At 36.3% G+C, this 13,550-nt stretch overlaps 1 protein-coding gene across 1 annotated transcript in view; it reads left to right on the top strand.

Annotated features, from left to right (window-relative positions):
* The window catches only part of adam19a (ADAM metallopeptidase domain 19a), a 72,435-nt gene that overhangs the window by 4,614 nt on the left and 54,271 nt on the right, over window positions 1-13,550 (top strand). Inside the window, exon 2 of the mRNA XM_026268692.1 lies at window positions 5,762-5,841. Coding sequence (XP_026124477.1) covers window positions 5,762-5,841 — 80 coding nt within the window. The remainder of the gene's footprint in view (window positions 1-5,761; window positions 5,842-13,550) is intronic.

Raw genomic sequence — 13,550 nt, 5'->3', positions numbered from 1 at the left:
TAAAGTGTCAAATATTTATTATAAACACTGACCAGTCTAGCTTTCATTTAAATAAATGAATTCACTTTCAATTTCTTAGAGTTACAAAAAGACAAAAAGAGCCAGTGTGACGTTGTTCAAATCATAAATCAATGAATAAACACACTGTGTGTTTCCTATATACTGTGCTATTTTTTGCAGAACGATGTGAATGTTTGAAAAACTGCAAATAAGAAAAATGGTGGAAGATAATGCTTGCATCACAATTTAATACAAACTGCTACAATATAAAGGTTGAAAGAATTCTTCTCTACAAGGAAGGACTGGGTTCATGCATTGTAGACTTATTTGAAATATGTACATAATAGCACAGGAGGTATAAATAAGGCAGACTTTTTGCAGTGGTCTACTCACAGCGCTTTGTGCTCGCCACAGCTGCATGGGTTAGTTATATCACCATTATTCATTTATACGCCTTATGTTTATGCGATGAGACGAAAGATGGATGACTTTGGGTTTCATCAGTATGTCTAAAAAGCCCCTTGTTCCTGGAATGTTCCATTAGTCCCTGGACTACAGTTTTTCTATCAGGATAATGACTTTCATAAATTGGCTCACACAATAGATAATGGTTGTTTTTTCTTGTGAAAGCGACTTTTGTGGCATGGAATCTTATTATAATGCCATCTTTTTCTCAGCTGTAGGTCCACAGTACATCATTATAAATCCTCCTTGTCTTTTTAAATACAGCATGTACTTCAAATTCTGAATATTGCACTGTATACAGCCCTTGCGAAAAAGAAGTGTATCAAATTGTGTTGAATGTGTGCTTGTAGTGTACTTCACATTTTAAAAGTCTATTTAAAAAAATATTCTTGAAGATAATCTAATACTGATGAAATAAAAGGCTACTTAAGTGAACTTACAGTACAGTTGCATGACTGTTTCTTAACAAACTTAAGTAACTTAGCTGTAAAGTAAATTTTAAATCTTTATTTTAATAATGCTTTAATACTACACATTTGATATCTTGACTTAAATACCAAACCTCAAATAAATGACTTGATTATAATCTTATTTAAGTGAATTTAAGTGTAGTGTATGTATTGAAAATTAATATATGTTAAGTGTACTAAAATGTAACTTCATCATCATTACAAATGTGTAATAAATAAATACATGACATACGTTTCAGTTACACTTTATTTTAAGTTGTCTTTGTTACAGTGTAATTATACATTGAGTAATATTAATTTACACCTTAAAATAAAGTGTTACCGAAGTTTCAATAGAAATTATGTTTAAATATTTTTAGATTACCATAAATGGTTGTCATCAGTACATTAAAACAAGAAGTAATTCTGAAATGACATGTAAAGTTGTATTCTACATATAAAGTTGTAATGTTTGTAGGTGCTGCTAAAGTCGGTCAATTTTATTGCATTTAAAAGAAATTTAAACTACAAGAAATTTTCATTTAATTGTAAACAGCATACAATGTAACCTTTAGTGTCTGAAAATATTAAATATTATATTATTTATGATACCTATCATTTCTAAAAGTATGGTAATTTACTTTTTTTTTTACAATCTTGCAAACATTGTTAGCATTTTTTAAAAGTACTTGTGCTTTGTGTCTTTTGTTTATCAACTAGAGAAGCATAAACTTCTTTGATAAAACTTATAACAGTTTGTAGTGCGGGTGGACTTTAGTGGACTCCTACACAAGCAACGCTCGTGGCATTTTAATACAAATATATTGAAGGCTGTATGAGTCAGATTGCATTATAAATTGACATTCTTAGGTGCTATAAAAGGAGTGAGAGATAAAGAGTGTGTGTTTTAGAGAGAGAGATAAAAAGAGAGACAAATGTAATCAGAGAGGGAATCAGAGAGACAAAAAGCTGCAGACAGAGATGGGGAGCGTGGCGGAGCTGTTAGTTGTAAGGTAAGGGAGGAGTTTGCCTGTGTTGTTTAGAGCTGTCACTGTAGACGCCTAGTCCCTGCAGTGCTTTGTGATTGCATTTGGTTTTAAAACGGCACCCTGGAAACAGTGATAGAAACAGTTCCATTCAAACCGCTCTATCTCTCTTTCTTTCTGTCTCCTCTCTCACACACGCGCCAGGCACAATTCAGAGAAGAGATCCCCCACACAGAAGCAACATTCAGTCTTGTGCCAGCTTATCTCAGACACACACACACACACACAAATCGTAGTCCGTCATCTGCACCATGCAGCATCTTTACAGTGAATTTTGGACTTACTAAATTGCAGATGCTTCCTCTCAAACTGATATTGACATGTTTTTTTTTTTTTCAGTCTCCGTCTCTCAGCAATGGTCTATAGATTGGTCAGTCACACAGATGATGTGTGGAATTCCTCACACTGTCAGACAGCTGCTGTGATAGACTGATATACTGGCCAGGCCAGTTAATTGCTTGATTTTAGTCGATGTAAGCTAAGGTTATCATTTGCTAAAATGTAGAAAGATTGTTTGTTGATGCGTTTTATACAGTTGTACACTGTCCTTATGCCCAATATAATGGTTAAAAAGTATCTTCCCTTGTGTGCACCCTTGCCAATAAACAATTTTGACAATTTATTACAATTAAAGTCGAAGCGCAAAAGTTATAATAGTATAATTTCTGAATTCACCATTGTGACGAGTGGGGTGGGGACGAGAGCCATGGGAACGGGTCGAGGCCAGTCGAGTAAATGGAAATTAGTGACACCTGCGCCACTCACACGTCTCGAGTCCAATGGAGGAGATCCGGAAGGATAAAAGAGGAGTTACGATAGTGAAGGACGAGTGAGGAACAGACCTGGGTTTTATTTTGTGGTTTGGTTTTGTTTGTTTTGTTTGGGTTGTGCACGGCAGTCGTCCGTGAGGGGCTGTCACGCTGTTGTGTGTTTCTTTTATTATTAAAGTTTTATTTAAATGTGCTACAAATGGTCGTATATTGTTACAGCCATATAGAACAGAGATAGTCACCTCCCAAACACATGGCATTAGTTGTGCAAATGTTTCTGTGTAAAGCTTTTTTTGCACCACAATACCACAGTGTTGAACTTTTTCTGAGAAGTCAACCTACAAATTGCATATTTCTTAAACATTAAGCTGGGATAGGAACATATTAAAACAGTAAAAAACGAGCTTTTTAAATCTTTGTTTTAAGCAAATATTGTGCACAGTACATTGCCATTGCTTTTCCATATTTTATTTCACTTAAGCAATATTGTGTTTCATTAAATTGCATTAGTTTGGCTATATATCAGCATTCGGCCGCTCTCTTGAAAGACTCATATCGGTTGCAAATTTGAAATACTCTTTCTCATCTCTCTCTCCCTTTCTGTCTCTCTCAGTAGTGACAGGAAATCATAATCATCTCATCTGTTTTTCTCTCTCTTTGTATTCTGTCCTCACCTTGTGATCGATACGTAATCCTAACAGCAACGTTGCTTTATGGATCTTATGTGCTTTCTTACATCTGTTCTTGATATCTGGATACACTCATTAGGCCTCTTTAGAACACAGTATGGGTGTAACCTGCTTCTGTTACATCTGGTGCAATATTTCATTTGTGACATTTTAAAGCTGACATCCTGTCGGATCTGTCAGTTACACTCAACCTATCCCATCCTCCGGTCTGACCTCAATATTGTTCATCCCCGTAATGAGGCGTGAGAATCAGGAAATCAATGATTATACACACCTTACTGTTTGGAGGTGTTAAAGTATGAGGAAATCTCAGTTTTTTAAATCTTTTTAAGGTGTACATAAATTGAGTGAAATATGAAAGTTAATATTTGAAGTAATTAGAAATACACTGTATATAAATATATAAAATACTATTTTTGTTTTGTGTAATAATGAGACTCCAAGGAAAGCAAGAGAGGAAAGTGAACAGATAGCAAAAAGGGGAAGAATACTAATCCTCTTCTCCTTCAGACTTCTACTTTTCTCCTGAGGTCTGTTCCTAAAAAGCCTGGTAAGAGCGGAAGTGAAAAAGTAAGGCTCTTTGGGACCCCCATGGCAGTTGAGTGACTTGACGGGCAGATAATTGTCAACCAGAGGAAGGTCAATTTCGCTGTGTTTGAAGAGTAACTGCCCTCAAGCCAGCTCTGGCCTTCTTAGATCATTCTTTGAGAACAATGTCTTAGGCTGGCTTGCAGCTAATGCCTTCTCTTAACCTATTAGTTTTGGAAAATGGTTTTCTCTAGAGGGCCATAGTCTGCGTTGATGGATTCTCTGGATTTATGTTGTGCAGGCGACAGGCTGATTATTTTGCGTCCCCAGAACTCAGACTTGGCCTTTGATGATGTTTATTGTGGAAACGAGCTGCGGTTACAACCAGAATAGACTTTGCGATACATTGCGTTGTGATTGACAAGCCGCAGTAATCTAGATGGGGCTGATTTTTGATGAGTCAGATATTTGGAAACAGACCATTTGGAATTAGAAAAGCATATTGGAGCACGCCCACACACTCCCCTCCCGATCAATTCTATTGCTTCCTTTTACCACGAGTCATAATATATAAACTCCAGCCATAGATATGTTGAAGTCAGTAATGATTTTATTTTTCCTCATTTGTGTGCATGACAGCTCTGTGTGAGACCCCAGATGTCTGGGATCTAGCTGATAAAGGACACTTATTTGTTTCTTTTTGCAAAGAAAAGTGCTATCGTTGAGGAAAAGAGAGGGAGGTCAGAGAAAAATCCACACCTCTCATTTCTTTCCCCTCGTTCTTCTCTTTATCAGAGAGAATGCACAGCCAGTTTAGCTGTGCTGATAATCAACTTGTAAAAGCTTGTAATTTTAGCGTCTAATTCTGGATCCCTCGAGAGCTTTAAATCAAGTGCATGAAAGCTGAGACGTTCAAAATGATTTATGAGGATGATTATTCCTCTTAATCATGAGTGATTGAGGGAGATTAATAGTGTGACCCGCTGCCCACTTTTAGCTGCCTCTCTGGAGTTGATTAACTTAATGCCAAGCCTAGATTGCCAAACTATGTTGTGCTCTCATAACTAACACGTCCATGTTCAACTTTCATAAGGTTTCAGGCTTGATAAAAGCACAAACGTGGTTAGTAGTCTGGAGGAGCTTGCAGGATTTCATCTCGGGGTACACATTGAAACCAGACCATGCCCCTAATTCAATAAGTCTCAGAAACTTTGGCTTTTTTTATTGTGAGATGACACAAGGTCACGAAAAATGTCATATGATACCACCACTGAAAACTTAATTAAAAGGAAGATGTTTGTTAAAATATATATTAAAAATACACTACTGAAAAACGTTTTTCTTCGTACTTTTTTTCTTGATGTTTGTACTTGCTATCAAATGCGTCACACTAATGGTCATCTTCAGCACGCATCTCAAAACAGAAATGAAGAACATTAACTGCTAACGTTTTAGGCTAACGTTATAATGAGAGCACTATTGTAAAAAAATAAAATAAAATTAATTGTTATAGTTTTGTCGACGTTAAGTGTTAGCTATCTGTTAATCAAAACATTATTTACCCCGTTTTTATCTGCAAGGTGGTCATTACACATTTTCCCTGTGCGTTAACATCAGTAATTATGTTAGCCGAATGTCTGACTTGACTCAATGTATTTTGCCCCGCCCCCAAACATATGATTCGACTATCAGTCAAATATCGGCAAGATTCGAAAATTCCGATTCGACTATGAAAATCCTTAGTCAGGGACACTCCTAAATGTCAGTAAACATTTATTCCCTCCCATCATCTCAGTGCATCTCTTTCTTTACAGTGGAAGACAGAGGACAAAGAGTGACAGCACACTGGATCTCTCGCAAAACAGCACAGCAAGAGACTGAAACATCATTTGAGGTAAGACCAAGTAACCATAATAAAAAATAAAAATGAAATATTCACCACATACATATTTATATATATATATATATATATATATATATATATATATATATATATATATATATATATATATATATATATATATATATATATATATACAGTATAACATTAAATATTCATCAATTTTAAAATTTAAATTTGTACACTGTTGTCTTGGTCTCAGCAGTAAGTTTTCCAAACAATATGGTGTGTTGTGCAATAAAGGATGTTTGTAGATTTCAGCCATGTGGCAAAAGTTTTTTTGCGATCCAATGTACAACATAGTGATTTTTTTTTTTTTTTTCATGAAAAAGGTCAAGCCAGAGTCTTACACGCCAGTCTATTGGGTACTTAGAAGGATATATGTAGTTGTTGTCTCTTGCAGCTTGTGGTGGCAGCATCACTGCCAGAAAGCAGCTCCTGATAAGCACTCTAGGGTTCTGGTTCTTGTTATCTGAGTTATGAAAGCTTGTAGAGAATCTCGGTTGGTGTGTATTTTAGACTCCTCCATTCTGAGTAAGGCCTGGAATCCAGACAGACCCTTGCGTTTGGTCACTGCAGGTGTTCTAACATTCAGAGTTTCTAACAAGCAACTAAAAAGCTTTTCCTTCATGTTCTTTTGGAAGAGCTTGATGGTTTCGTGCAGTCTAGGAAACAGCCTGCCTTCTGAAGGATCTAAAAGAGCTCCTCTTTATACAAGACAATGACAACAATGTAGTGGAGTTTCAAGCAGCTGCTCTAATCATGGCTCCTCGTTCTGTGTCCAGTTGTCACATGATGAGCATTCAGTGGTGACAGCTCTGTTGTGTAGCTTGGAGTAACCCATCTGGGCTGTGTTTCCCAAAAGCATTGTAAGCCTAAGTTGGTGGCAATGGGTCTAAGATGTACTTAGGCTTACGATGCTTTTGGGAAATGCAGCCCTGGATGTTTTTAAAAAACCATATGAATATTACATACCAGGTATTTCAGCCACCCACTCTCCAGTTGTCTAGATTAGCCACTGAAAACCTCATATAAATATTACATACCATATAAATAATTCATTAAGTTCACTATGGAATAGTTTGACCTGACCAGAAGAATCCATTCCTATTGGCTGATTTCAAGTCCCAGCTCTCCCTGAAATTTTACTATCCTTGAATAGTGTATAGCTGCATTTCATGTGCAACACGGCCACTCACGTGTGAGTGTGCACACATCCTTGTGCCCTTCACTTGAGCAAACACTCAGTCTGATTTCTCCGTTATATTGACATCTGTGCTCTGTCTCAAACTCAGTGCCCTTCGGATGCATCTAACCTTCTTGGCTTGTTGTGAAACCCTTAGACAACCTGAAAATGTCAAGCTAAATCCCCTAAACCATGTCCATTTGAACTTACATGAGAACAATGATGAACCTATAATAATAAACTTTAACATATTTACCTCTATTTTTTTTCTTATAACAATACTAAGGTCTGGATTTACTAAACAGAGCAAATTAGCATTAGAGCACAATTCCATAAAAGTGCTGATGTGAGGGGAAGATTATGCGGTTGATTTACTGACAATGCGGAAATTGCGCATATTAAAGAACACAGGTGACCAGCACTATCTACCAAGAGCAGCGCAAGTTCCTGCTTGCTTTAAGACATGCTTTTTTGGCACAAATATCAGTAATTTGATGATCGTAAACATTAGTAAATCACATTGCATCATTCATTTGAATACTGTCCTGTCCTCCCATAAATGTTGCGTCTGAAAGGGAAACTTCACCATGCACCTTTTTAGTGTAAATTCTTCACTGCGTGTCTTTAGTAGATTCTGACAGTGCTATTTTAACGGCAAAATAAGTTTGTAAATCTGTCCCTAAATGGTCAATCTATGGACATCATATCCTGTGTGTTTGTTTCTTCATGTGAAGTTTGTCAATCTTACCAGTTTTTATTTTTTTCTAGTATGGAGGTGTTATGGCCTGTAAATGTGGGATGAGTCAGTAAAGACATCATGAACCAATTTATTGATGGGGCACTAAGGCCAGTTCTGGCTCACTTGGTGCCCTAAGAAAGATAAGACAAAAAAAAAAAAAAAAAAAAAAAAAACATTTTAACTATTTATTAGTTCATTATATATGTAAGACAAGTCTGGGCCATTAGTAATCCACTATATAAAATCCACAGATTTAAAAATCCACTATCTGAAATCCACAGAATGTGCTCGGTTTGAATAAACATGACGTTTTTGACTCGTGAGTGTCTGGAGCTAAACAGATTGTGTCAGCTGTTGTTTTGCCACTGGTGCTGACTATTGATGTGTTGGTAACTTCTTGACATTTAGGTCAAGTCTGTGAATATGTCACCATCTGTAGAGAGAAATAACCAATCCCATGGCCACATTTCATAGAAATGACAAGGTTAGTCATTATACTGGAACATTAATTACTTTAAATTAGGGGTGTAATGGTACACAGACATGACGGTTAGATACATACTCGTTTATTATCATTATTAACAACAATATACAAACGGGAGTAACAACTTGATGTCACATATCAATTCAACAATTCAAATCCTTGCACTCTGCACTGCCGTATAGCTTCTAAACAGCGATCAGTCACGCCACAAAGACTGTCAAAACAGCATTTATTGTCTGAATATTGTCTGAAAAAGCTGAACAATCTGTTCGACACACATGCATACCAAAAGGCCCATCCCAGAAATGTTCAGTACGGATATGTGTACTGTTACACCCCTATGGTACAACAAAATGATCAGATATTCATTTTCTATTAGAGTTGGTGATTTCCTGTAACATACTGACTTCAGCGACTGTTGCCAGTGCAGCGAGAACAGTGCTCGGCTTTATGCAGATGAGGACCAAAGCAACAACTACCAGTGTGAGGTTCCTACTAGAAACCCAACAGCTAGGCTCTGCAATCGCAAGCGATTTAATAGCTGTCGGCGTGAACGCAGCTTTGTTGTTTCACCCTGACTGCTGGTGTCTCTCTCAGGCTCGCACTTTCATTTAATAGCTGACTTCGCAAATCAACAGAAAACCCGTTTGTGCGCTCACTCGCAGGCCATGAGAATCTGGACGTTTGGTTGAACTTCTGGCTCTTCTGGTGATGATGTAATGAGTCCCTGTGCTGTTTGGAGCTTGGCTGAATGCATGTCAGGCGGATGTAATTTTATTCGCTGAAACAAAGACACACACACAGACGCTCTTCCCTAAGGATGGGGGCAGGGGAACAGGCCGCCTGCCAGAGCAGAGCAGAGTGTATGAAGGAAAAATGTTAGCTACTTATAGCAAAAGAAAATCATTCTCTGTCTCGTTGTGTGTCACCAAGCATTGAGCATATGGTTTCGATTTTTCCTTCTTTTTTTTTTTAATTCCCCACACAGATATGTGTCTGTCACAAGTTTTCTTTGTGCTGATAAGTAGATGGCTGTCACGCAGTGGCAGTTTTATTTGTAGCACTAGCAGTCAAGGATACAGTATATAGAATGTAATGTTTTATTTGTCAAATAAAATTTCTTTGTTATTGTGTATAGAACTCATCTCAACGTTTCACTTGGAATAATAGAGTTTACAAAAATTTTACCTTTACGACTTGTGACTAAGTTTACAAATAAGTGACATTTATTTGAAAGAAATATAGCATAAAACATACTTTTATTTTTATTCATTTAGTTATTTATTTTATTTGGAAAAGTACTATGTACAACGTTAAACTTAAATGTTATGAAATAAATGTGGAAATAAAATGACAGATTCTGAATAATATATACAATATATTGTACATATGCACACACACATATCTGATCAGAGAATGAATGAATGAATAAATATTATACAAACCTTTACATCACAACTATATCACTGCATATGTAGTTTAAAAAGGGTTACATTACATTCATTAAAAACATTTATTAAAAAACATAGGTTTACCATAAAAACTGCAGAAATGTTATACTTGTAAAATTTCTGATTGTCAAGAATGTTTATACTGAAGATAATGTGATGTACTATGCCAATGGTAATTTTTTAAGGACACCTGTGTGAATTTGAGTGGAAATGACTTCATACATCCACAAAAATATTTGCAACACCAGATGTTTAAATGTAATTGCAGAAAATGGCTCAGAAATGTGAAGAAGAAAAAAGCTTATGCCGTTTGAAGTAAATCTGTTTGCAGATGGCACTTGGTTTCATATTTTTTTCATCAAATGTAATGCCATTCAGACATTTGAAGTGTGACTTTAGAGTCCAAAAGGGTTCAGTGTCCAAACTTTTGTGGTATTCTAGACCCAGAAAAGGCATATCAGTTTTTTTTTTTTGTTTTTTTTTACTAAGATGTTTAAAATATTTTTCAAGCACTACACTGAGCTTTTTATAATGAGCACACAAACATGAGCCAAGGCTAATGAGTTATGTTTGATATCTGAGATAATTGCAAGGTTTGTTTTGGCTAACCCTTAACATTTTCCACATTCGTGATGAGTGCAATATATATAACTGTTTTGGTCTTGAGTCATACACAAATAATTTCAGAATGCTAACTGTTTTATTAAATTCCTCACAGTGCATTTCTTGCTTTGTGAGAAAATATTCTCAATCTCCAGTTAGACTTCAGCCATACTGCCCTGGATGTCAACACATCTCCCAGTCCCTCCTGCTGACAGCAGCCCAGAGCATGATGGCGCCGCCATTTTTGACTAACTTTCCTAGTGGCTGTTCCAAAGAGAGTGTAAAAATTGTGTGACTGATCTGAGGTAATTAAGACATCTAATAAATATCACTGAAGTCACTGATATTTAAATGTAGCAATTGAAGAACTGTTGGTTTTCAATAGCACACAATTTAGGTTCTTAATAGAGAAATCACTTTTAAAAAGTATATATAAAAGTAAATAGAAGCAGAATGAGAAATTATCAGTGGGTTGGAAAATCTTTATATTTCTAAAGTTTAATGTTTCATTTTGGGACTCGTTTATACAATAAAATGCAGAATTTTCAGCAAGCATATTTTTACACAATATAACAATCAATGATAATTTAATATGTATGTGACTGTGAGTTTCGCAATAAGAAATGTACAAGCCAATACTATTTGTTCTCCCTCCCAGAAAAGAAAATGGCCCAGAACTTGAAAATGCAATGTGCTCATAATGTTAGAACTCCTCGGATCTTTCTAGATATCTGTTCTGTAAAATAACCATTATCTATTGAAAACTGGAAGATGGATGAACAGTGGAAGGACTGAAAGACTAAAGGAGAACCATGAACAGACTTAGCTTCACTGAACCATTGCACTTTGCAAATTAAGTAGGCTACAGAGCATATTTTGTTTCTGCGTTGTGCTTTTTATAATGCCTAAATTCATTTCATTTTAATTAGAGTAAATGATCATCAATTCTCAGAAAATCAGACTGGAGGTAAAGACGTTATGATTGTTATGCCAAATTTTGTGTGTTTTACATTCTACGTAGAATAGAATTGAGTACAAATCCAAGATTTAACAGAGAGAATACGTTCAGAGTTCAGTCAGAGAGCAAGAGCCAAACGAGCGAGAGTGGAAAGTTACATGGGAGGATGCCCATGAAACAAAAATAAGCACATTTGACACCAGCAATCCTGCAAGGAATTAGATTTGTTTTCCCCCACCCTACGTTCCTCTTTCTTCTCTTCTATCTCCCTCTGGCTTTCACTCTCAATCATTCTCTCCTCCGCTCCATCACAGTTACTCTCCATATGACTCTCTCTTTTTTATTCTATCCCCCCTGTCCCTTCTGTGCCTCCATTTTTTATTTTTTTTATTTTTTTTGCACTGAAAGTGTTATACTTTTTGACCTCCAGAAGTAAAACCAGCATTAGAATTGAATTGAATGGAGTCTGAAGTCCCACTTTAAGTGAAGTATTTGAAGTTGCTGCTGAATTTGCAGCTATGACAGAATAGGCTCATTTGTCTTAGGACGTGGGTCCCCAAGATGAACCTGCCTAGCATTTGGGTCATGCTCACAAGTAGGTGAATACATGTTCCTTGTATAAAGGCTGTGATTACGAACTTCTATTAACTGGTTTAATAGAATTTTTATGTGAGTGTTTGCTAGTCTGAAGGTAGGTCAGTGTGTTAAAGGATTGATAAGCCACATAATAAGACAGTCTGGCACAGTCCTCATGCTCCAACTGAGAGTCGTCTTTTGTACGGTTCAGGAAATCTTATATAAAATGATGTAGGGAGTTTAGAAAAGCAGCACTGAATGCTCAGACATACACACAAAAACATCGCCACAAAAAAGCAGCATACAAAAACTAGCTCAGACGTGGCCATTTTTATTATTTAATCATGTTTCTTCATTCAGTGTTGTTTTGTTGGACAGATGAGTCACTTTTGGTGAGAGGTGGATGTGCGTGAGGACGACTAGCCAAAAATATGTTCATTTTAATGATTATTTTGAAGGACATCTGAGTTTTTATTCAAGTAAAGGCCAGTTATTAAGTTGTGAGTCATATTTGAATTCCAAAACAGTCAGGACGTATGCTCAAAAAGGTGGACATTCAGAGATTTTGCAGGTGAAGTGAAAAATGTGTGTAATTAGAGCATAATATACATGCAGTTTTGGCTTTAATTGGGTGTATGTGCAACTGAACATAGACAAGAACGGACCTCGACTACGGGAAAACTGAGAGTGTTTGTAGGTTAACAAACAAAGGAACTGATGAGTTAATTAATCAAACACAGGTGAACAAAAATAAGAAGTAGGAGACCAAGTAAAATTAGGTCACAGGTGGAACATGTTAAGAGCACACAATGAAAACTTAACATAACCCTGACAAAAATAAGGTTAAGAATGTTTTGAATTCCCATAAGCATTTCTTAAAAATGTACTGATCTTGTCACTTCTTAAGTTATTAAATAAAATCTAAAAAAAATGTCTGATTGACCAATTTGCCATTTAAACCTTTTCACGTGAGTGTCTGTATGTATAGCTAATTACATTTAGACCGTTTTCTCCAGGTACTGCCAGCCCAAGACTCAAACCCACAACCATAGGGTAAGGAGTCAAACTCTCTAACCACTAGGCCACAACTTCTCCAAATGAAGAATGTTATGAATGCTAACAAAAGCAGTTGCATTTAACACTAGTACAGAGTTCTGTAGAACAAGTACAGTATTGTTCAAAATAATAGCAGTACAATGTGACTAACCAGAATAATCAAGGTTTTTAGTATATTTTTTATTGCTACGTGGCAAACAAGTTACCAGTAGGTTCAGTAGATTCTCAGAAAACAAACAAGACCCAGCATTCATGATATGCACGCTCTTAAGGCTGTGCAGTTGGGCAATTAGTTGAAAGGGGTGTGTTCAAAAAAATAGCAGTGTCTACCTTTGACTGTACAAACTCAAAACTATTTTGTACAAACATTTTTTTTTTCTGGGATTTAGCAATCCTGTGAATCACTAAACTAATATTTAGTTGTATGACCACAGTTTTTTAAAACTGCTTGACATCTGTGTGGCATGGAGTCAACCAACTTGTGGCACCTCTCAGCTGTTATTCCACTCCATGATTCTTTAACAACATTCCACAATTCATTCACATTTCTTGGTTTTGCTTCAGAAACAGCATTTTTGATATCACCCCACAAGTTCTCAATTGGATTAAGGTCTGGAGATTGGGCTGGCCACTCCATAACATTAATTTTG

Source organism: Carassius auratus, chromosome 7 (genome assembly GCF_003368295.1).
Source record: "Carassius auratus strain Wakin chromosome 7, ASM336829v1, whole genome shotgun sequence".
Lineage (NCBI taxonomy): Eukaryota > Metazoa > Chordata > Actinopteri > Cypriniformes > Cyprinidae > Carassius > Carassius auratus.
The sequence above is the reverse complement of the archived record's forward strand: the minus strand, read 5'-3'. Positions and strand labels throughout refer to the sequence as shown.